The 23,220-nt window shown below is 54.4% G+C and overlaps 7 protein-coding genes across 7 annotated transcripts; 6 read left to right on the top strand and 1 right to left on the bottom strand.

Annotated features, from left to right (window-relative positions):
* Positions 1-6,289: 6,289 nt before the first annotated feature.
* C8Q71DRAFT_727404 (uncharacterized protein) lies at positions 6,290-9,247 on the bottom strand (the record flags this gene model as incomplete). Its single annotated transcript, XM_047921853.1, has 14 exons — positions 6,290-6,310; positions 6,344-6,467; positions 6,513-6,570; positions 6,703-6,763; positions 6,989-7,034; positions 7,205-7,396; positions 7,430-7,535; positions 7,603-7,766; positions 7,904-7,961; positions 8,061-8,076; positions 8,198-8,663; positions 8,784-8,905; positions 8,974-9,107; positions 9,223-9,247. 14 exons carry the CDS (start codon positions 9,245-9,247, stop codon positions 6,290-6,292), a joined length of 1,593 nt encoding a protein of 530 aa, XP_047773963.1.
* Positions 9,248-9,855: 608 nt separating this feature from the next.
* C8Q71DRAFT_362409 (uncharacterized protein) lies at positions 9,856-11,043 on the top strand. Its single transcript, XM_047918084.1, has 3 exons — positions 9,856-10,461; positions 10,520-10,782; positions 10,842-11,043. The coding sequence occupies exons 1-3, from the start codon at positions 10,100-10,102 to the stop codon at positions 10,907-10,909; spliced, it is 693 nt and encodes a 230-aa protein (XP_047773962.1). The 5' UTR covers positions 9,856-10,099; the 3' UTR covers positions 10,910-11,043.
* Positions 11,044-12,613: 1,570 nt separating this feature from the next.
* C8Q71DRAFT_911229 (uncharacterized protein) lies at positions 12,614-15,268 on the top strand. Its single transcript, XM_047929122.1, has 6 exons — positions 12,614-12,752; positions 12,814-12,903; positions 12,972-13,167; positions 13,240-14,327; positions 14,387-14,863; positions 14,936-15,268. Exons 3-6 carry the CDS (start codon positions 12,995-12,997, stop codon positions 15,001-15,003), a joined length of 1,806 nt encoding a protein of 601 aa, XP_047773961.1. The 5' UTR covers positions 12,614-12,752; positions 12,814-12,903; positions 12,972-12,994; the 3' UTR covers positions 15,004-15,268.
* A 1,938-nt stretch (positions 15,269-17,206) lies between these two features.
* C8Q71DRAFT_362245 (uncharacterized protein) lies at positions 17,207-18,215 on the top strand. Its single transcript, XM_047918082.1, has 3 exons — positions 17,207-17,306; positions 17,362-17,901; positions 17,960-18,215. Exons 2-3 carry the CDS (start codon positions 17,503-17,505, stop codon positions 18,176-18,178), a joined length of 618 nt encoding a protein of 205 aa, XP_047773960.1. The 5' UTR covers positions 17,207-17,306; positions 17,362-17,502; the 3' UTR covers positions 18,179-18,215.
* On the top strand, positions 18,191-18,677 carry C8Q71DRAFT_862411 (uncharacterized protein; the record flags this gene model as incomplete). Its single annotated transcript, XM_047928026.1, has 2 exons — positions 18,191-18,583; positions 18,636-18,677. 2 exons carry the CDS (start codon positions 18,191-18,193, stop codon positions 18,675-18,677), a joined length of 435 nt encoding a protein of 144 aa, XP_047773959.1.
* C8Q71DRAFT_362247 (uncharacterized protein) lies at positions 18,636-19,246 on the top strand. The gene is made up of 3 exons (XM_047918083.1): positions 18,636-18,772; positions 18,822-18,942; positions 19,056-19,246. Exons 1-3 carry the CDS (start codon positions 18,727-18,729, stop codon positions 19,141-19,143), a joined length of 255 nt encoding a protein of 84 aa, XP_047773958.1. The 5' UTR covers positions 18,636-18,726; the 3' UTR covers positions 19,144-19,246.
* Positions 19,247-20,484: 1,238 nt separating this feature from the next.
* Positions 20,485-22,845, top strand: C8Q71DRAFT_862410 (uncharacterized protein; the record flags this gene model as incomplete). Its single annotated transcript, XM_047928025.1, has 7 exons — positions 20,485-20,677; positions 20,737-20,996; positions 21,055-21,134; positions 21,190-21,610; positions 21,659-22,120; positions 22,171-22,767; positions 22,825-22,845. The coding sequence occupies 7 exons, from the start codon at positions 20,485-20,487 to the stop codon at positions 22,843-22,845; spliced, it is 2,034 nt and encodes a 677-aa protein (XP_047773957.1).
* Between the last annotated feature and the right edge of the window lie 375 nt (positions 22,846-23,220).

Raw genomic sequence — 23,220 nt, 5'->3', positions numbered from 1 at the left:
CTACATTGTCTTGCGCGGAGGGCGATGCCGCCGTGCAATTGACATGCTTACACCGTGGCTCATGCGTGGACCCGTGAGATCGGTACTAATGGATCACCTATCACGTAGGCAATCGTTTGATCGTCTTGGAGACTTTGCTGCCTCCGCCCTTCATGCGAATCCAACCAGTACGTCCCGATCAATGTTCATACCAGGCAGATATCGCCTGACATGTTTTTGACATTGTAAGTAAGAGAGCCGATCTCGGAGGTCAAAATCTGTCTGAGGACACATGCGTCGTATGCATCCTTGGCTGATGCACTTGTTACGGGAGATGGACCTCCGGAGGATGGAGTGATTGGGCATGGAGAGTCGACGTCGGACGGGCGCAGTCGGACAAGGACATGGGCACGGGTACGAGTCGCGATGCGGTTCAGTTACGCAGGACAATCGGTACGATGAAGACACATGCTCTTTGACTCCCTGTTTGTGGACCGGATGATGTTTGACTCGGACGATGCTTGTGCCGCAGAGGAACAAGTGAGTCAATTCGGTTGATTGTTGTGAGTTGTGAATTGCTTGTAATATTGGGAGCTTATGGGCGTCGAAACCTGTACGGATAGGACACTCGCAGATATCAATTAACAGTCCTCCCGTCTGCCCACAACGCATGTATTACACAGCGACATGCAACAGCTGGCTGCGGACTGGGACGTGCTGATATTAAGCACCTGTATACCACGAGTCGCACACTGGAGTGCGGCTTTACTCAGTAGTCAAGCGCAGCTGCCAATGTCGTAGGTCGACCATCCGCGACTTTGCTTCATGACGACTTCTCGGTATGGTTATCGAGAGTGCATGCACAGTCGACGCCTGTTGATTCGCACAAAACTGTACAAGATGACTGACTATGCAACGAGATCAATCAATAGCAAAACCCTACTCGCGAACATACAATGATCGCAGATGACATCAGAATATAGACGGATCGCGCACGGCGACATAAGACAATGCAGCGCAACTTCGCAACGCTCGTCTCGGCGACGCAGACGATCGACATATGGTGGATTGGCAGAGACGCACCGATCATGACAGTCCTCCCGGCCGGCCCTCCTCCAGACTCCCGGGGGACTGAAGGCGAGTACTAGGTACAAAGGATCGCCGGTCAACGACGAATGGCTGACCGGGACTTGCAGGGGCACGGCAACTTCATGACGTATGAGAACAATTGAAGATAGCACCTGCGGGGAACACGAGCCTGAGAGCGATTGACGACGACGGCATCTCCGAGCGACAAGCGGAGGGCGGCGTGGAACTAGGGCATGTCCTGGCAGCAGCCGTCCGCGCGCGGAGCATGTAAGGGAACATACATATTGTCACCGACAAATCGCACCTCTCAACGAGCCTCCTAGACAGCCTTCCTTCCTTTGCGTTGCTTCACTAGGCGGGAGGAGCAAGTATGGAATCGCTTCTATATATCGTGATATGCGTAGAATCATTACCGCAGAGAGGCGATCAGGGCAGACCGGGAGAGCTCAGTACGTCGAGGACGGGCAAAAGGTGCGAGCCAAGTCGAGAATGGCGGCACATGCTGAAGTGTTTCGAGGCACTTCCGCAAATAAGACCTGCACCGGATGAAACTTTCGATCCTTCAAGTGAAAGATCGATAAAATTGACAAAATCTTTTTCACGATATTTCGTATGAAAGATTGTCAATAAAAGTCAGAAATAATCAATTAATCATTCAGACTCGAAGTATCAGGAACAGATCACAGAAGGATTCATTGACAAGTGTCTTTGATCTGTTTGTGATCCTCTAGGCAAATGATTGAGAACATGATATTCAAAAATTCTTGAACACTATGTGGCTCAATTGTTCTGAAAGGATTGAAAACAGATTGTCACATGGGGTGTTACAATCTTTTCTCAATTTTTCAGGCTGTCACAATCTGTTTCAAATCCTTCCAGCTGTTGATATCTTGGTGAGATTGGAAACAATTTGTATCCCAGGGGTTCAAAACAATTTGCCCAAAAGGATTGACAAGAGATTGTGACACTAGCTGTGACACTGTGCCACTTCCCTATGACAGAGCAGTGAAGGCAATTATGCCAAACCTATGATAAGCTGCCTTCTGCTGGTATGCTCAGTCATTTTTGGTCCCTCTTTCATTGCATCTGGACATGCACAGGTCTGGGACATGTTCATTAGTCATACAATGAGATGCACATCTCTAGGAATGTACAATCACAAGTACAACCCTGTACACTGAGTGCATCTAATGAGACTCATGTGATGGCAGGCAATGAATGAGGGACCAAAAATGACTGAGCATACCAGCAGAAGGCAGCTTATCATAGGTTTGGCATAATTGCCTTCACTGCTCTGTCATAGGGAAGTGGCACAGTGTCACAGCTAGTGTCACAATCTCTTGTCAATCCTTTTGGGCAAATTGTTTTGAACCCCTGGGATACAAATTGTTTCCAATCTCACCAAGATATCAACAGCTGGAAGGATTTGAAACAGATTGTGACAGCCTGAAAAATTGAGAAAAGATTGTAACACCCCATGTGACAATCTGTTTTCAATCCTTTCAGAACAATTGAGCCACATAGTGTTCAAGAATTTTTGAATATCATGTTCTCAATCATTTGCCTAGAGGATCACAAACAGATCAAAGACACTTGTCAATGAATCCTTCTGTGATCTGTTCCTGATACTTCGAGTCTGAATGATTAATTGATTATTTCTGACTTTTATTGACAATCTTTCATACGAAATATCGTGAAAAAGATTTTGTCAATTTTATCGATCTTTCACTTGAAGGATCGAAAGTTTCATCCGGTGCTGTGTGTGACGATAGTGCTGATTGTGCAAGCTGAGAAGCGCGAGCGCGAGCGCAAACACGGACACTCACTTTCGTAGAAGAGATGCATGGTATGTGTACAGGTGTAGATTGCGAGTCAAGTCGTGGAGAGCTGGTGATATGGCAGCGACAACGCATATATGTGAGCAGGCATAAGATCGAGCGAAAGAGCAGCTCTGAGGGCACGGCATAAGAGGCGGGCAGGGACGGTCAAGCATGAGTTTGAAAGCTCACCTGCATATCCAGGCCCCGAGCCACATCATGACTGGACAGACATGCTGGGTCAGTCGTAGCATAGGTATTACGCGATGATCTGTGGAAGCAGTAACTACAGGTAGCCTCGTCCAGAGACGCACGCACGCACCTGGGGATCTTGAATCCCTTCCATGTCACACACCGCGTGATCCGCTACAACGTCGTGGTTGGATATGGTCTTCAGAGATGGAAGGGCCATCGCTCGACCTAGCATATTGAGCAACAATATCTGGAAACACGAGTAAAGAAGAGCCTAGCTCACTGTGCTAGCCATATTGAACTCTGATGTGATCTTCCAATTGTACGATGGGAGGCCGGAAGAGGAAAATCCGGTAGTGGGCCCGTTTGAGAAAGTGGGCGACAGAGCTCTCAGTCGTCTGAGCCTAAGTATGTGTCGCGTCATATGTACCAGAGGATCTAGATGTGCTGTCTACGTAGGAGGGCGGAGCTGAACCGGACAGTCGGACGGAGACCTCACAAACAAGCCCAGGGCGTCGGCGATCAGAAGGAGCGGAACTGACTGAGAGGTTGGAGTTCCTGTACCAAATGAAGTCGCTTGAGTCTGATGGCAGTGACGGGCGTAGCAGTACTGAGTGCAAACGGATGCGGCGCTGAGGAGAACGCCTTGGGCGACCGCTTTGACGCGTCTGTCACGTGTAGACCGCGTGTTGCGTTGTCAGCGCGCTGATATCATCCAACTTCCTCTCTGCGCGCACCTTTCCTCGTCCTCCAGGATACACTTACTAGCTGTCCATGTATCTCAAATCACATTAGGGGACTCGAACACATATCGCAGGACACCGTGGGCTCAGCAGTCTTCTATGTGCGCGGTCTGATGAATCACTGCCCCATAAATGTAAGTGAGTTATGCGTTGTCGGGGCTCAAGACACGGTGCGGAACTACTGGCTTCTATCTCGAACTCAGTGCTCATACAACAGCCTTCGACCACTTTGACAGGTCTTCTATTTGATAAAGGGAGCTCCCGTGCCGTCCGCCCCACTCTGTACTGTTTCTTATGCGTAGCAGCGTAGTGCGCGAATATGTCTCATGGATATGAGGTACGTAAACGTCTTCATGCGTACAGGACGTACTCACAATGTGCCCTTGGGGGATGAGTTACGACGGTATGCGTATCAATTCCGAGCGCAACGCATGGCGTGGCGTATGGGTAATCGCGAACCTAAATGCACAGCTGTTTCTCAGCTGCCCTTGAACATGAGGCGGTAATCTCCTAATACAATAGCGCCGTTTGGCACATGTCGACATAGCATGGACATGCCTCGCGGTTAAAACAGTGCCCCTCCTCGACCAAGTCGACCTGGCCCGTCGCGTTCTCGAGTTGCTACCGTCGCCCTAAAGTACTACATCTATCCACGTCTCGCATCCGTCGCGGACAACTTGAACGCACCGATCGAAAATCTTGCCATTGTGGCCACGTCTTGGTCGTGTACAAGATCAGTCCTGCTATCTGTCCGAACGGAAACCGCAAGCTAGCTAGGTAGGCTGCGTGCGGCGTAACGAGTATTTGATCAAGTCTAACGTGGCCATACCCGGGATAGGGACTAACGCGCAAGTGGTTTGCTATTAATCTCACGACAAGCAACACTCTGAAGCCACGGACGTCGATTCAACAATAGTCTAAGTGCTACGTTCGGTATACCCATTCTTCCAATGTGATTCAATTGTATTGACTGAGTCGCTACTCAGTTCGATCACGGCGGGTACGACGAACGATCCGGTGAACCACACCGAGGGCATCTCTGGCAACTTGACAGACGAGGAGCCTGGGAACGAGGAGAAGGACTCTGACTCAAAATCCGAGCGCGATGATTCCTTTCAGGCAACCTATATACTTAAGGTGCGTGACTCACGGCTCCTCCTCTCGGAGGATCGGGGTGAATACGTGATTCACGGCTTTGTGCTTCCTCAGCGATACGGGTCCGCGATTCCCGCAAGAGCTGATCGAGTGCATCTGCGAATTCCTCTGGGACGAACCGGTCCAGCTAGCGGTCAGCTGCACGCGCATTTGCCCCGCTTGGTATCATGCTGCACAGCGACTTCTGCCAGAGCGGGAGATCACCTGTCGAACCCAAGAGGCCCTGCAAGACCATGCGCATACACTGATACCGCATCGGAATGCGCCATATCGCAAATATTTCGAGACATTGTCGATATACGACAATGACAGCAAGCCGTTCGCGCACGTTTGGCCTATGCTCATGCCTGGATCGATGCTACCGGGACTGCGCTTCGTAACTCTCGAGGACCTTGACTGGTCAACCAAGCCACCACACGATAGCTTCTACATCTACCTATCTTCTTACACCAGTGTCTCGAGCCTACGGTTGTACAACTGCAGGTTTCGCAGTCTGCCGAATCTTCGCAGGGTGATCAATGCCCTTCCCAACCTCACATCGCTGCACCTCAACGACGTAACATTACAGCACCCCCTCAGACCGGGATCGGTTCCCGACTACATCGCTCTCCGAACCCGTTCACACAAGTTCGAGTCCATTGATCTCCAGTACATCAGTTGGCATCTTGACGTGTCCTCGGACTACCAAAGAACAATGGCCCTCGGTCGTCAAGCTCTGCTGCATATGGTAGCCGCGAACTCATCCACTGTCACCCACCTTACCCTTGACCTACGATTCTTTGCTTCGCTCTCAGCTCTTCGGCAATTTCTAGCGCATTTTTGCTGCCTTACCTCATTCACAGCACGGGACCACTTTGCCTCGAGTCCTATGATCACATCCGAGGAGACATTTCCTGCGCGTACGGAGAACACTATACACTCATGGTCAACGTTTATCCTTAGATACGTCCCCGATCGGTCCGCGCTGCAGCTTCTGCAGCTGCTTGTTACCCCTGAATCATGCAGCAAACTGCAGGAGTTCATAATCTCTCTGGCAGGCCGGCCATCTGCCACACTTCTATCATGCACTAGCCGTGTGCTCCATGCACTTGGACACCGGCTCAGGACTCTCACGTGGGGATGTTCGGTGGACCCAGGTCAGTTTTCTGTGTCGTGTATGCACATGTGTCTGAATGCCAACTGCTTAGCACATTTATAGATCTCGAGGTCACTCCATCACTCGCAGGGAATACGTCTCTGCAAAACTTGCTGATAGATCTTGTGGAAGTTGCCCCATCACCACAGAAGATACACAGTGCTCTCACCGCCGTGCTATCAGACATCGTCAGCGTGGATCTGCAGCACGTGTGGATTCAGTTCACAGCTCACCTCGAGTCTGAGGTGCTTCCACGGAATCATGGACGGACGCCCGTGGCACCAGATCCTGCCGAGTCCATCTCTGCCTTTCACGCCATTCTCTTGCGCGAGGTATTCAATGGGCTTCCGCTGCACACTCACAGGAAGTGTGTAAATATCAGTTTCACTTTCCGAGACGTACAGGAGGATCCCATAGTGGTAGCCACGATCAAAGCCTACATGATCAATCTCTTTACGCCCTGGTTGCATCGCGGAATAGTGGAGTTGCGGTTCGGTTCAGCGGGCGTTTATTATGAGCGTATTACATGTGTTCCCGCGTCTATGCCCAGTGGTAAGTGGCCCAATGTCATACCTCGCAACGGCGCACTTACAAACCGGCCATTTGCATGTTCCCGTAGAGGACATATCAGACGATCGCGGAGGCGAGGATGTCTAAGCAAACAAATCCGTAAGAACGGAACAGTAGAACGAATCTCGCGAGGGAATGGGAGAGACGGACACTGGCGTGAAGGGGTTGGGCGGACGCAGTTGGTCGCGCAGGACGTTGTACGATCCATGGTCGGATATTCATGGACGGATATGATTGTTATTTACAATGACAGGTTACGACGACACTCTTGATCAAAAGCATAGTCTTGAGGGCATTAGCTTACCTACGCGTCTCCTTCCGTGTCGTTCGCGCCGTTGCATGTCCTGATGAAAGCTACAGTATTTAATAGCAGAGGGCCCGACAGAGGAAGGACACGGTAAGCCGCTAAGTAGCCGCCGGTCGGACTCGTCGGGCCCCCTGCACCATGCCTTGACGAGTAGCAGATACCATCTGCTGCCGGGTGAGTGTCAATGCGACGAGAAGGAAGTACTAGTAGCGCTCACGGATGTGTACGAGCACTCTTCCGTTGTGCGAGAAGCACTGCCGGCGTCGCAGACGACTGGACCAGAAGAGGTGCACCGGTGTCGACGATCTTGTCCAAACACTTCTCAACCGAGCCATCGTCAAACTCCGGGGGACTGAAGGCGAACGGCAGTTCGCCCGTCAACGCCAGAGGGGTGACGGGGCGCGGTGACCTCAGGACGTACGGCAACAATCACAGAGCTCACCTGCGGGAAACGGGAACCTGACGATTCAAGGAGGCACCTCCGAGCGTAAAACGAAGGACAGTGTTAGTGCGAAGGTATGGCGTGTCTCTGCAGCCGCCGCCCGCGCCTGTTCAGGAAATGCCCTACAGCGGAGCATGTAAGCGCATATATGCGTTGCCAGTGACGACTCCCACCTCTCGACGGGCCTCGGACCTTCCTTTGCGCCGTCTCACTGTGCTTGCGGAGTAGTTCGGGATCGGCTTCTGCGTGGCGTGAAACGCAGGTATTCATTATTGTAGAGACGATCTGGAAAGACCGAAACTCCTCAGCACGGTGACGATAGGTAATAGTTGTGGGCCTAGTCGAGCACGGCGGCACATGCTAAGATATGTTCGAATATACTTCAAGAGTAGATAGAACCTGCACGTGACGGTGGTGTTGCCTGCGCAAGGAATTAAGCGAGCTAAGACATGAGTGTAGCAATGCGGGACTCACGTTCGTGAGTGAGTGAAGTTGTGGGGCGTTGGCGGGTTGACAGGAATGTCGCGTATATCTGCATATATACGAAACGAGCATAATATTGAGTGAGCAGTCGCGGAGCACGGCGTAAGAGGGTGGAGAGGGTGAGCCAAGACTAAGCGTAGAAGCTCACCTGGCGGGGCCAGGTCCTGGATATCCCAGGTCTCAGGCGGGTTTATGAGCGGACGGACATGCAGGGTCGGTCTATCGCGCGTCGGACTGTGCAAGTGATGACCACAGGTAGCCTCGCCTGGCAAGACATACACGCACCTTGGGATATTGAATCACTCTCCTGCCGCACATTGCCTGTAGCCCCATACGACGCCGTGGTAGTATCTCGTTTTCAGACACGGGCGGTTCATCACCCGACCTCACGTACTTAGCAGCGACTCTTGAGAGCATGAAGAGTTTGAGGTATAACTTCACACTGGTGCGACGAAGCTGCGTTGGCTTCTGAATGTCGACCGCCCGGTTTACGATGCGAGCGAGGCTCAAAGAGGGAGATCCAATAGTGCCTCCATTCGGGAGGCCGAGGATGTCAGTTTCTGTTCTATGTACGAGTGTTGTCTGAATGAGTCTCGCTGGGAGTACGAGGCGATGAGGCGCGTAGGAGCCTAGGATGGGTCTGAAGAGGTGAACCCGGCGGTGCGTCCATTCGAGGAAGTCAATGAAGAGCTCTGTATGATATTCGTCGAACGTGTGTGTCGCGTCATAGGTACCAGATGGTCTATATTTGCTGTATAGGCAGGAGGAGGACGGAGACCAGGCCGTCGGCGATCGGGAGGAGAAGAAGTGAGAGGTTAGGGTTCCTGTGCCGAATGAGTTCCCTTGAGCCTGACGGCAGTGACGGGCGTACTAAGTGCCGACGGATGCGGCGCTGAGGGGAACGACGACGTTGAAGGCTTGGGCGACGCGTCGGCGAACGCGCCCATCACGTGCGGCGCGCGTCATCTTCCTCTCGTCCTCGCGCACGATCGCCTAGTCCTCCATCCCATACTCTGCAGCCACAAAGCCGGATACACTAGGCCACACCATTCCACTAGTACCCTACGCGCGCTGCAATGGATCACCAAGACCGCATTCCTAGCCTCTGCCATGCCCCTCGCCCTGCTCTTTCCACTGGGGTCGATCCGCCGAGTGTCTAGCAAGGCATCACGCTCCCGGTGAGATAGCCTTGTTACTGTACTACGCTCGCTCGAAACTGACACTCGCACGCAGCAAATGCTGACCCCAGGGCCAGGCGAGCGATGCCCTGCTGATTGCCCGGTCTTCGCAGATCGACGCGCTCGACGTACTATGTGGCTCTCTTAGCAGTGCCATCTGGGAGAGGTAAGTTTGATCACCGGACGTGTCTCTGTGATACTGTAGAGCTCGTCTTATATTCAAAGCAGTGGGCAGAGTCCATCCATATGCCGGAGGAAGGAGTGGTCGACAGAGTTGTATTTCGGCCAAGGATCTGCGCAGGCCTAGGTACGTGTACTCAACATCGTGCCTTACACAAAGAACCAACACGTCGATTTCCCTTATCTAGCAATGCCCCGCCCGCTCTGCTACAAGACCTCATCGAAGTCATTGCGCGCCTGCCTCTGCGACGAGCCCTTGCTTCTCGCCCAGTGCTGCCTCGCATGCCGCGCGTGACGATAGGCAGCACCGCCGCTCTGCATGACTCCATGCGGGTGCTCATTTTCAAGCAGCACGAGCCGTCCTACAGCTGCGCGCTCGGCGAACTCGAACACGCGGGCGCACACCTTCGCCGTGCGCGTTTGCGAGTGCCGCCTCCCGCGCTAGAGCACCTCACGTTCGCGCTGCTCGACTAAGCGGCGCCCCCGAGGGCACCGCACCCTGCCTCCTTCAGCTACGCCATATGCCCCATGCCTCCTGCTCGCTTGTCCCACCGCCGGTACCACTTCCATCGCGCAGGCGTGCTCCGCCTCGTCTCAGGCGCGTCCTCTCTGGTCTCGAATGAATGTGTGTTGACATAGTCACGGCCCAGTCAACACTGCGGGACGTGGAAGGAGCTCCCGCTACTCCAAGCAAGAATTCTGTGAGTTCTTGCTCATAGTCTCGCTCAGCCGCGACTATCGCCCACCAGTTCTTCTCGCGGTGCCGCCGCATCAGACCCTCCTAGACGGTTCGGTCGCATACACGCAACCCTTCGGGACTCGACTTTGCATGTCTTGTTCGTGCCCTTTCCGTTGTTCCTCCGTGCATTCCACGACCTCCGACACGTCCAGTCTCCGCAACGACCTCGATTGGGGAGTTGCGCCCAGCGAAGCTCCGTCTAGCCACACGGCGAACGCAGCCCAAGCGCTCCGTGGGGATGCGGTATCGCTCTGGGACGTCTCCTCGGTATTCAGCACGGAGTGCTTCCCGCGCTTTTGGCAGGAGCGTCGCGCTGTCGAGAAGATAGACAGCCGTCCGTCGAACTCGCATTCCCAGGTACTGCGTCACGCCTTCGTTGCAGCGCTGCGGCGATCGGAGGCTGCACCCAAGAGGTTCGCGATTCTCAAGACCTGTACGCTCGTGCACCAGAAGTATGTGTCCACTGTCCAAGCCATCTCTTCGTCGCATACTAACGTGTCAAAGCTGTAGGCTCCGCAGTGCCGGCCCGAGGCCGTTCCTCCGCTCACCTGCGCCATTGAGCCGCAGGTGCTTCAGTTGTCGTATGCAGTGTCCTCGCCATCAAGCGCGACGCCGATCCACAGCACTTTCCCCTTGCTGTTCTCGCCCCATCGACGGCACGCAATTGCGTCGGTGCAGGATGCGCGTCGCGGTTTGCTTGGATCACCAACGCATGTGGGTTCAATGTGCACGCGCATGCGGTTGGTACGAGCCCGGTCGCTGCCCAACGCTAGGTGCGCAGTTTGTATGGACAGCTGGGATTTTCTTGAATACGAACCGTTCTGTGCGTCAGGTTTCGGGCCCCTCATCCGTGGATGTCTGCTACCCATCGAGGTAGTGCCACGCCTGTTACGGCCTTGAGCCGAGCAACCCGTGGGAGTCATACAATCCTCAAATATCGCGGCTGTGCGCACCAGAAGACTGGTGTGTATGCGCGGTACCGAAGTCTAGATGGGCGATACTAGAAGGCGGAAGATGCGGCGATATCTTCGTTGCATGAGGACTCGCTCAAGTGCTTGAGCTGCGTGGCGGACGGGGCGCGTTGTCAGCGGTCCGACATCATAAAATATCCCTTCGTTGCATTCGAGCATCGCCACCCCTGGTCGCATTCAATTGAACCTGGACTCACTATGTACAGGGCTCGTGCGGCTTTCGTAGTAGTGTCCGAGTGGGGAAGAAGGCTGTATATACGTACCACTTGAGGCAGGTCACGAGCGATAACACGGCAGTGAGTCGAAGGATGGGGAAGGATGGATTATGAAGACGACATGAGCTGGATCTCAACACGAATGGGACACCAGCAACATCGAAATTGAAGCGCATATATGCGGGGCGAACACACAACAAGGGGAAGGAAGAACTCGACTTTTGGAGCGCGTTGCAGACGGAGCAAGCGAGAGAGAAGAGATATTTAACGAAGGCTCACCACCCAGTGACATCCGAAGACAACGGGAGCATCGCACCGAGCGGGTACACACGGCACTGCGTCGGTGGTAGCCTGTAAAGTACGAGGTGAGCCGTTGAGTTCACTGAGACAGAGTGAAGCCATTTGAAGAGGCAGACACGTACCCATCAGTAGCAGTACGTCGCCTGTCTTGTCGCGTGGTTTAACGATTCTTTCGACGGCGTCGGGGAGGGCTGCACCGCGCGGTCAGAAGGGGACCTCTGTCGGAAGGGGCGAACCCTGCGCCATCTGCAATCGGACGATTGGTGAATGGTGATAGAGGGTGCCCCAAGCTACTAGAGCTGCTTTACAGAAGACGCGTTGTAGTGATGAGAGACTCAGGAGACGGTACGGCTTGGGTACGGCGTTGAACGTTGACCAGTCGGCGAGTGGATAAGACGCGTCCGTCATGTGTGGACTGCGTGTCGCGTTGTCAGCGCGCTGACATCATCCAGCTTCCTCTCTGTGCACCATCACTTGCGCACTTATTATCGTCCTCCAGGATACACTTAGCTGTCCATGTATTCCAAATAACATAAGGGGACTCGAAGACACGTCGCAGGACACCGTTAGCGCAGCAGTCTTCTATGTGCGCGGCCTGAGGAGTCACTGCCCCATAACTGTAAGTGAGTTCTGCGTTGTTGGGGAGACACACGGTGCGGAACTACTGGCCTTCTATCTCGAACCCAGTGCTCATACAACAACCTTCGACCACTTTGACAGGTCTTCCATTTGATAAAGGGCGCTCCTGTGCCGTCCGCCCCACTCTGCACTGTTCTTGTGCGTAGCAGCGTAGTACGCGAATATGTCTCATGGATATGAGGTACGTGAACGTCTCCATGCGTACAGGATGTACTCACAATGTGCCCTTGGGGGAGGAGTTAGGACGGTATGCGTATCATTTCCGAGCGCAACGTATGGCGTAGCGTGTGGGTAATCGCGAACCTAAATGCACAGCTGCTTCTCAGCTGCCCTTGAACATGAGGCGGTAATCCCCTCATACAATGGCGCCGTTCGGCGTGTACCGACATCGCATGGACATGCCTCGCAGTTAAAACGGTGCCCTCCTCTCGACCAAGTCGACCTGGCCCATCGTGTTCTCGAGTCGCTACAGCCACCCCAGAGTAACATCCATCCACGTCTCGCATCCGAGTCCGTCGCGGACAACACACCGATCGTCGATTTTGTCATTGTGGCCACATCTGGGTCGTGTACATTCAATCCTGATTCCTGTCTGAACGAACACCGCGAGCTAGCTAGGTAAGCTGTGTGCGGCATAACGAGTATGTGATCAAGTCTAACGTGGGCATACCCGGGACAGTGACTACACAACGCGCAAGCGGTTCGCCTTCAATCTCACGGCAAGCAACGCTCTGAAGCAGCAGACGTTGATTAAGCGATAGTGCAAGTGGTGCGTTTGATATACTCATCTTCAAGCTGCCAATATGATTGAATTGTATTGACTCATTTGCTATTTAGTTCGATCATTCACGGCGGCTGCGATGGACGATCCGGTGGACAAGATCGAGCGCATCGAGGAGGAGATTGCTGATGCAGAGAGCATCCCTGACAAGCTGACGGGCAAGGATTCCGGGAAGGAGGAGAAGGACTCAGGCTCAGCATCCGAGTGGCGTCCTGATACTGAGATTCTGTTCAGGCAACCCATATACTTAAGGTGCGTGACCCACGGCTCCTCCTCCCGGAGGATTAGGGTGAATACGTGATTCATGGCTTTGTGCTTTCTCAGCGATACGGGTCCGCGATTCCCGCAAGAGCTGATCGAGCGCATCTGCGAATTCCTCTGGGACGAACCGGTCCAGCTAGCGGTCAGCTGCACGCGCATTTGCCCCGCTTGGTATCATGCTGCACGGCGACTTCTGCCAGCGCATAACATCACCTGGCGAACCCGAGAGGCCCTGCAAGACTATGCGCATACACTCACATCCCATCGTAATGCGCCATATCGCAAACGGTTCCAACAATTGTGGATCTACGACAACGCCAGCAAGCCGTTCGCGCACGTTTGGCCGATTTTCATTCCTGTATGGATACTACCGGAACTGGATTTCGTGCATCTTGTTGACCTTGACTGGTCAACTAAGACACCGCACGATAGCTTCTTCGTCTATCTGTCTTCTTACACCAGCATCTCAAGCCTACAGATGTACGACTGCAGGTTTCGCAGTCTGCTGGATCTTCGCAGGGTGATCAATGCCCTTCCCAGCCTTACGTGGCTGTATTTTCGCAACGTAACACTACAGCACCCCCTCAGACCGGGATCGGTCCCCGACCACATCGCTCTCCGAGCCCGTTCACATAGGCTCAAGTCTATTGATCTTTGCGGTTCCGGACATGGCGGGCCAGAGTATCCTGACGTGTCCTCGGACTACCAAGGAACAACGGCCCAAGCTCTGCTGCATATGGTAGCCGCAAACTCATCCACTGTGACCCGCCTCGACCTTGACCTGCGATTCTTTACTTCGGCCTCAGCTCTTTGGCAATGGCTAGCGCCTTTTGGCCGCCTCACCTCATTCACAGCACAGTACCAATTTGCCTCGGGCCCCATGATCACACTCGAGGAGACAGTTCCTGCGCGTACGGAGAACACGTATATACACTCATGGGAAATCTTTGCCCTTATGGACGTCCCCGATCGATCCGCGCTGCAGCTTCTGCAGCTGCTTGTTACCCCTATATGGTACAGCAAACTGCATTATTTCCGTATCCATCTTGCAGGCCCACCATCTGCCGCACTTCTATCATGTACTAGCCGTGTGCTCCATGCACTCGGACATCGGCTCAGGAGTCTCGTGTGGATGTGTTCGGCGGACCCAGGTCAGCTTTCCATGTGTAGTACGTACATGTGTCTGACTGCCAACTGATTCCATTTGTAGATGTCGAGGCCACTCCGTCACTCGCAGGGAATACGTCTCTGCAAAGGGTATACATATCCCTTCGGGACGTTGCCCCATCGCCACAGAAGATACACAGTGCTCTCACCGCCGTGCTATCAGACATCGTCAGCGTGGATCTGCAGCACGTGTCGATTTGGTTCACTCTAGCTCACCTCGAGCCTGAGGTGCTTTCACAAAATCATAGATGGACGCCCGTGGCACCAGATCCTGCCGAGTCCGTCTCTGCCTTTCACACCATTCTCTCGCGCGAGATATTCAATGCTTACGACAAGTTCGTAGAGGTTGTTTTCTGCGTCGATAACATACAGGACAATCCCGCCCTGGTAGCCACGATCAAAGCCTACATGATCAATCTCTTTACGCCGTGGTTGGATCGCGGAATAGTGGAGTTGCGGTTCGCTTCAGCGGACGGTTATTATGAGCGTATTACCTGTGTTCCCGCGTCTATGCCCAGTGGTAAGTGGCCCAATGTCATACCTCGCAACGGCGCACTTACATTGCATGTTCCCGTAATGCATGTTCCCGTAGAGGACAAATCAGACGATCGCGGAGGCGAGGATGTCGAAGAAAACGAATCCGTAAGAACGGAACAGTAGAACGAATCTCGCGAGGGAATGGGAGAGACGGACACTGGCGTGAAGGGGTCGGGCAGACGCAGTTGGTCGCGCAGGACGTCGTACGATCCATGGTCGGATATTCATGGACGGATATGATTGTTATTTACAATGACAGGTTACGACGACACTCTTGATCAAAAGCATAGTCTTGAGGGGATGAGCTTACCTTCGCGTCTCCTTCCGTGTTATTCGCGCCGTTGCATGTCCGGATCAAAGCCATTCAATTGCAGATATTCGACAGAGGAAGGACCCGGTAAGCCGCTGAGTAGCCGTCGACTGGACTCGTCGGGCCACCTTAGACTGCACCATGCCTCGACGAGTAGCATACACCATCTACTACGACGATGACGGCTGAGTGTCAATGTGACAAGAAGGAAGTACTAGTGCGTACGGATGCGCACGAGCACTCTTCCGTTGTGCGAGAAGCACTGCCGGCGTCGCAGACAATCGGACTAGAAGAGACGCACCGATCACGACGACTTTGTCCATCAGCCTCTCGACTGAGCCATCGTCGAACTCCCGGAAAATCGAAAGCGAGTAGGTGCAAGAGGTCGTCAATCAACGATAGACGACTAACGGGGTGTTGCAGCAGCGCGGCGACCTCAGGACAACAATTGCAGAGCTCACCTGCGGGAAAGGAGAGCCTGAGAGTGCGACTCGAGACGAAAGCACCTCCGAGCGTCAAGGGCAGGATAGTGCTAGGGCGAAGGTACGGCGTGTCTCTGCAGCAGTCGTCTTCGCCTGTTCAGGATATGCCCTACAGCGGAGCATGTAAGTGCATATATGCGTTGTCAGTGTGCCGACGCGCACCTCTCGACGGCCCAGACCTTCCTTTGTGCCGTTTCACTAGGCGGGCGGAGTAGCTGGGGAACGGCTTCTGCATGGCATGATACACAGGTAATCATCGTCATACAGACGGATTGGGCAGACCGGGAGACTTCAGCTAAAGGTATAAGCCTAGTCAAGGATGGCGACACATGCCGGGATGTATTCGAATATGCCTCTGAATAGGACCTGCGCGTGACGGTAGTGTTGCCTGCGCAAGCAATTGAGCGAGCTGAGACACGCGGGCAAAGGCACCGGCACTCACGTTCGTAAATGAGTTGAGCGATATGTGTACAAAGATCAATATGGTCTATGTTGCGAGTGAAGTTCTGGGGCGTTGACAGGTTGACAGAAATGTCGCGGATATCTGCATATAAACGAGACAAGCAGGAGACTGAGTGAGCAATCGCGGAGCACGGCGTAAGAGGCGGGGAAGGTCAGCCAAGTTCAGTGTAGAGGCTCACCTCCTGGCGGGTCCAGGTCCTGGATATCCCAGGACTCAAGCGGTATTGTGAGCGGACTGACATGCAGGGTCGGTCTATCGTGCGGCGGACTGTGCAAGCTGACCGCAGGTAACCTCGCCAGTAAACTCGGCGGTGCATCCATTCAGGGAGGCCAACGACGGAGTTCTCGATGTATTCGTTTGGGCGTATGTTTACATGTCGCGTCATCAATACCAGAGAATGTAGATGCGCTGTGTAGGTAGGAGGACAGAGCTGAACCGGACAGTCGGAGACCAGGCCGTCGGCGATCGGGAGGAGCGGGACAGAGAGGTTAGGGTTCCTGTACCGAGGGAAGTCGCTTGAGCCTGACGACAGGGACGATGCGCAGCAGTGAGTGAGCACCGATGCGGCGCTGAGGAGAGCGACGAGGAGGAAGGACACGGCCTTGGGCGACCCAATCCGAATCGGAGTGAGCGCGCCCGTCACGTGCAGCGCGCATCGTCCGAGTCGTCTTCTCGTCGTTCTTGTGCACCGACCGCCTCTTCGAGTGTGCTTTAATTGTTGCATGCGCACTATCCCGTCCTCTGCACACAGAAAGCCGGAGGGAATCTGCTCCATCGTAGTACTTCGCGAGTTCGCTTTCTTAGTTCGATGGACTCCGTACTCCCCCGTCTCGCTCTTCCCTTATGAATCCATCCGCCGGGTGTCTAGCAGAGTGCATGCAACGCCCCTGGTGAGACATCCTGACGAATTACCAAGCTCTGCGAAAGCTGAGATTTACGCGCAGCGGGTGCCGGCCCAAGGCCCAGACGAGCGACAGCCTGAAACTTCATCGCAGCCTCAGTTCGCAGGTCGGCTCGTTGGACGCGGTATACAGCTCTATTGGCCGATCTACATGACAACTGTGCATCAAGTCACGAGGGTCGTCTAACATATCGTTCACGACCGAGCCTGCAGGACGCTAGAGGAAAGGACGGGTAACAGGACCACATTTCGGTCACCCATCTGTTCCAGGTGCGTTCAATCCACATTGGTCTTCCTCCAAAACTGAAGCGTGTCGAGTACCTAGATCTAGCGATGCGTCGCCCGCCCTTCCAAGGAGCTCGTCCAGCTCCTCGCGTACTGTTCCCGGTCGCCCGGTGCTCCCTCGTATCCCGGCGTGGACCTTGCCCAGCGTGCAACGACAGGCGGCACTCCAGCTCTGCGATTAATGACTTCGTGTGAGGCTCATGTCCGGCAATCCTACCACTGTGCACTCGGCGCGCTCGAGACAGCTCCTCGAGCGCGTAGGCACGATGTACGCGCGTACGTTCTCCATGCGTGCCCGGCCGCCGCTTCCCGGATCACCTCGCGTTCGCGCACTTCGACTAGGCAGCATCCCCGAGGGAAGCCATGCCCGCGTTTGTCGGCTACCTTGTCTACCTCAAGTCTGTCGCATGCTTGTCTCCCCATCGGTGTCGCGCACGTCGCGCGGAGTCCTCCAGTCCATCCTGACTGCCTTGCCCAATCTAGAGTTGCTCTGTTTCTACGCCATCACCGTTCACTTGGCACAACGCGACCCGGACAATGTACAGAGGGGCTCCCGCTGCCCGGAACAAGACATTACTATGTAAGAGATGGCTTATAGGTTATCTGCTGCGACTACCACTCGACAACTCGTTTTGCAGAGTATCTGCGCCAGAGCCTTCTCAATGTCCTGGTCGCGTACACGCGTTTCAGCACACTCTGTCTCGATACAATTCAGCTCCCTTCGTTTGCGCCCCTCCAGTCGTTCCTCTGCGCGTTCCCGAACCTCAGATGCGTCGACCGCTCAAATGATCTTGACTGGGGCGTTACACCCGACGGAGCCACGTCTTGACGGTCTGGTCGCTCGGAGAACCATGTAGGCGCCCTGCGCGATGTCACTCTCGGACGCGTCCTCGTCATCATCTTCGGATGGCCTCAATCACCTCTGGCCGGACTATCGCGCCGTCGATCTGCTCGACCTCCGTGTTTGGGACTTCCCCTCCCCCATATCGCAACAGGCCGTCGGTGCGATGTTGCGAGAGTCGTGGGAAACATCCAAGAGTCGTGGGCAACATCCAAGCGGCGTGGAAGCACAGATACCGAATGCCGTGCCATGTCCGGAGAGAAGTAAACTCCCACCGCCCCCAAGTCCGACGTCGTGGCCTGTACTGCTTGCCCTGCTTGCGTATGCCATCAGGCTGGAGCCGCTGGAGCCGCTGTATGCTATATACGCGTCGCTGAACACAACATGGCTTTTCAAAACCCTTCAGGCGCTGTCATTGCAAGTGAGCTACGGGAAGCTATTGTCGTGCGGCCGCATGCTGACGTTTACCGCAGGCAACCAGTGTAGGACGATCTTGGACGACCCTTGACCGATGATAGACGGTTCTCCCGGTGCACGAACAGTTTCCTAGATTGCGATGGGCTGATGTTTCGTGTAGTCGTGTGTTCGCTACAGCTGCTCGTGATGACTTGTAAGTTATGCTCCCGGAGATCTTGATGCATACATACGGGCTTATCGAGTGTGTGATACAATACACTCGTGTTCGCCGACCAGATTGCCTGGAGCTTCCGCGACGGAGTGTTGCTGTCTATTGTCTGTATCGTATTGTATTCCAGTTCGTGCGATACGAAACCGCCTCCCGTACGTCTGCTTAAATTGTTGTGAATATCATCGCACTTCGATATAACATACGATGTTCTGTTGAGCACATTGCGACAAGCAAGAGGGGATGTGAACGAAAGTCATATTTCCAGGTCTGAACCTACTTCGCGACGACCGTTACAATCGGTGACACCGCATTCACGAGATCAAAACCCGAACGGCCGTGTATGCTACCCTTGAGATAGCAATGCTCGTACCTCGCGCCCGGCCGACGGGCTTGCTTCTGCCGCCGCTGCACCAGCAGCTGCGTAGACAGGTAAGCTGCCAGTCAGCACTGTATGTACTTGCTCGCATATCAAACAATAGTACTCACAGTCTCGTCACTCAGTCATCACCGCCTCCCGCTCTCACAGGGCTCCCATGCGTCGACTCTGAGCTCTCCCGTCTTCTCTGCCTGGACGCCTGGCGGAAGGGCGCCATCTTCAACGCGGTACCACTTGACCTCACTTGACGCGACTATTGAGAGGGCAGCTGGTTGAGGCGAAGCGCGTGTTCTGGTCGCAGCGACCTGTTCCGTCGTGCGACCCGGGCGATACGTGTGTACCTCTTGGTGTTATTGACTGAAGGTACCGCGCGTTGTTTTCTTCGAACAGGGTAGCCTGAGCCTGACGAGGCATAGCAGTGAGCAAGAGCCGATGCGGCGCTGAGGAGGAGGACGAGGCAGAGGACGCCTTGGGCGACCGCCTCGTCGGCGAACGCGCCCATCACGTGCAGTACGCGTCGTCTTCCCCGGCCCTCGTCCTCGCGCACGACTTGCGACCGCCTCCTCCTCTGCATGCCATCCTGGCCATAGTCACTCTGCAACGGCATCGCCGGACACGAGGCACACCATTCCACTGGTGCCCTATGCACTCTGCAACAGACACGCTAAGATCGCCTTCCCAGGTTCTGTTCTCGCCATGCTCGCCGCTTCCCACTTGCCTCTATGCGCCGGGTGTCCAGCAACGCATCTACCGATCCTCGGCATCACGCTCTTGGTGGGATAGCCTGAAGGCTGTAGTCTAAGCACGCTCGCTGGACACTATTATTCGCGCGCACTGGCTGATCCCAGAGGACTGACCGGTCTTTGTCTCCTGCTCTTATGCCTAGAAGGTTCGGCGGCGCATCCGGTGGCGTGGGAGCGAGCCGCCTCGCGGAGGCGGCTCGCTCCCACGCCACACGCTCTTGCCGGACGAGTGACTCACTCTGTCGGCAGGGAGGGTCCCGAGTCGGAGGAGCATTGAAGGAGGGCATCCCATCCGGGCGTCGACAAGCTCAGGCGAAATGGGCGTAGTGGGACCGAGAACTCTCGCATACGACCGCACAATGAGAGATAGAAGCAGCATAGAATGTTGACAAGGCGGCTGGCGCAGAGGTGTGGAGCACGTGGAGGGCCGTATTGAAGCCGTAGGCAGTGCCGGTGGCTGGTGGCAACCTGGGCCCGTCACGCCCTGGTCACGCCCGTCCCTTTATGTGGTGCTCCGACTGTTCGTCTATCCTCCGGTCTTCTCCTGACTTACAAGAGGACTTCTTACATCTGCCATGTCTACAACCCCTTCCCGCCTTGCCCTTCAATCCCCCCTCTCTCGTTCCCCCAGCCCTCAGGCTAGCCCCCTCTTGGATGTCGAGCCGTTCAGAGATAATGAGGTCGACTCGAGGGACGGGGGCGCTCAGAGATTCTCTCAGCTCCAACTCAACTCGTGCGGTGACCACAACTGCAAGCCCGCCGAGAATGGTGAGCTCGTTAGACGATGGGATTTGAGGTCATAACCAACTCACATATGCAAGTATTAGGTCCCAAACAAATTTTTTGTCCTCGGTCCAAGATCGTTCAACCTACCAACGCTCAGCCAGGTGTGTACACAACAGTCTGTGTCAAGCACCCTCAGCCAACATCCAGGACGATAGCACAAGCTGCCCCCAAGAAGGCAGAATCACCACCGTACAAACCAACACCGATCTTCCCCAAAGAGCTGTTCCCCGACGTCGTGCACAAGGTCTTTGGCGAGGATCTTGACATAGTGCTCCTACACTTTCAGCGTTATTACTCAAAGGTGAGCCAAATGGTGGGCCGCAAAGCGTCTCATTTCTGACAGTGCGTCGCATGCGCAGACCGTCAAGGACTTCAGCCTAAGCGACTGGCAGGAGCTCTGCCAATTTTTGGACGAAGAATTCACATTCAGTTACCTTGAGTAAATTATTACATAATCAACTCCAATCTCTGTTTCGCTAATCAGATTGGCGCAGGTGGGAGTACTGCACGGACACTCAAGTCCTCATGGTTGTATCACTCAGTCACAATCATCAGGAGATGGTTAGCATCCGTAATGCGCACATTGAGGACGCACTCGACATTATCCACCCGGTCCCAAGAGTCCTGAAGAGAATCATGGCACCGAAGGTGGTTTTCGGCGGAGATACCACACAGCTCTACTCCGACGCAAAGAGTCATAACGTCCTTACGCAGAAGGTTCCCGACGTTTTGACGACACTGCGCACGAAGCTCACGGATGACCTCGTGAGCCTTGATGAGATCATGTTCTCACAGCCGGATTACACGCCTGAGCCGAGGCCGCGCAAGGCGACGGCTGCAGCGACGGCTGCACAGGCAGATGGCTCAGGGACGATGAACGTGAAACGCCCCACTAGCAAGGGAGGGTTCACCAAGGTAGACCTTACAATCGATCAAACAGTTACCACCGCTGACGCTAAGTAGACCCTGATTTACATCAAAGACCGGGCGACCGCGATGCGTGAAGGCAGGACAACCCCTCTCGAGAAACTGTGCTCTGTCAACGTCATTGCGTTGCGCGAGACGTTCGAGTCGAGCCTGGCCAAACCCTATCGATCCCCTGCCGGGAAGTCGAAGGAGTCGGCTCAATATCGGAATGCCTCATTGTGCAAGGGGGAAAACATGGAGCTCAACGATGCCATGTTCAGACGGATGCAGACCGATCATCAGCTCGACAAACACAGTTTTGACTACAGCAAGCACTTGATACAGGGTGCTGGACCGTGGGTCTGCAAAGCCGAAGGACATTCGTACATCTGGCACGGTGCCATGCGGGCCTATTGGGTCCACGTCAATATAGCTGACGACGATCAGGTGCAGAATTTCACTGAGCTAGTGGAGCGCAAGGCCGACATGGTTGAGTACCTGGAGGCGGGTCTTGGAATTGTAAGTTCAGTCGTTGTTGGGATCACTGCCTAGCTGACAGCAATGTTTAGGCTCTCCTCAATGAATACGAAGGCGCCGACCAGGAGCGTCGTGATGTTTTCCTGGGGAACGTCGCGCGCGATTACCAGAGGCAGCTCGACTGTCTTTCAGAGACCTTCCAGGACCTGTTCTTTGAGAAGGCGATAGAAGAGGTCGCCCGTCTCCCGAGTCAGGAGGACCTTGACGTTCTCCATGCCCACATCGAGGACTCGGATGTCGCCAAACCCATCTCGCACTCGGACACGCAGGAAGGAGCATGGGAGGAGATGGAGCAATACTGGAAGGCAATTTGCGGCCGCGCTGCTCAACCCATCGACTTGCGCATCAACATGCACAAAATGCTGCAACGAATGGTCAAGACACTGCAGACCAGCTCCAAGAGCACCGCCCAGTGGCGAATTGAGAAGCACATCGGTGAGGTACAGGAGGCGGTGGTACAAGCGGCGAGGCCCTCGGCACGTCCCAGGTCGCCCTTCGAGGATCAGTTCGCGAGAGCCAGGCAAGCCTTGAAACGCAAGCGAGGCACCTCAAACGCCGCCGCTGACGACGAACGTCGCGCTGGCCCGAGTGCTGGCCCGAGTGCTGGCCCGCATGCTGTCGATGGAGATGTGAGTCGCTACCAATCTCATACTTGTTGTCCGTTCATCATCTCATTGGCATGTCAGTGCGTCATCCGGGTCGTCTGATCATCATCGCTATTCTTCTATCGTTGCCTGCAAGTCATGGACCAACCTGGTATTTACCCTTCCCCTATCACATTGACACCTTTATATATTACGAGCTATCGCTCGTTGTACAATAGAGCACCCTCTTCTTGTGTTACCCTCGTGTTGTTGGTCCTGATTTGCGCTGTTGCTGTGTTTGTTTGCTCGCGATACTTGTCCGCGCTGTCTACGCTCTCGATTCTCGCTCGCGCTGTATACGCTCTGGATTTTCGCTCATGCCTGCCTTGTTGGACATTGTAATATGACATCAGTGTATGGGTTTGTAGCACTTTGAGTTGTTATAGAACATGAAAAAAAAGAAACGAGATTATATCCAGAACATACATTCATGGCAAA

Source organism: Rhodofomes roseus (assembly GCF_022264815.1).
Source record: "Rhodofomes roseus strain CIRM-BRFM 1785 chromosome Unknown C8Q71scaffold_30, whole genome shotgun sequence".
NCBI classification, from domain to species: Eukaryota; Fungi; Basidiomycota; class Agaricomycetes; order Polyporales; family Fomitopsidaceae; genus Rhodofomes; species Rhodofomes roseus.
Note: the sequence above shows the minus strand (reverse complement) of the source record. Positions and strands in the feature narration are given on the sequence as shown.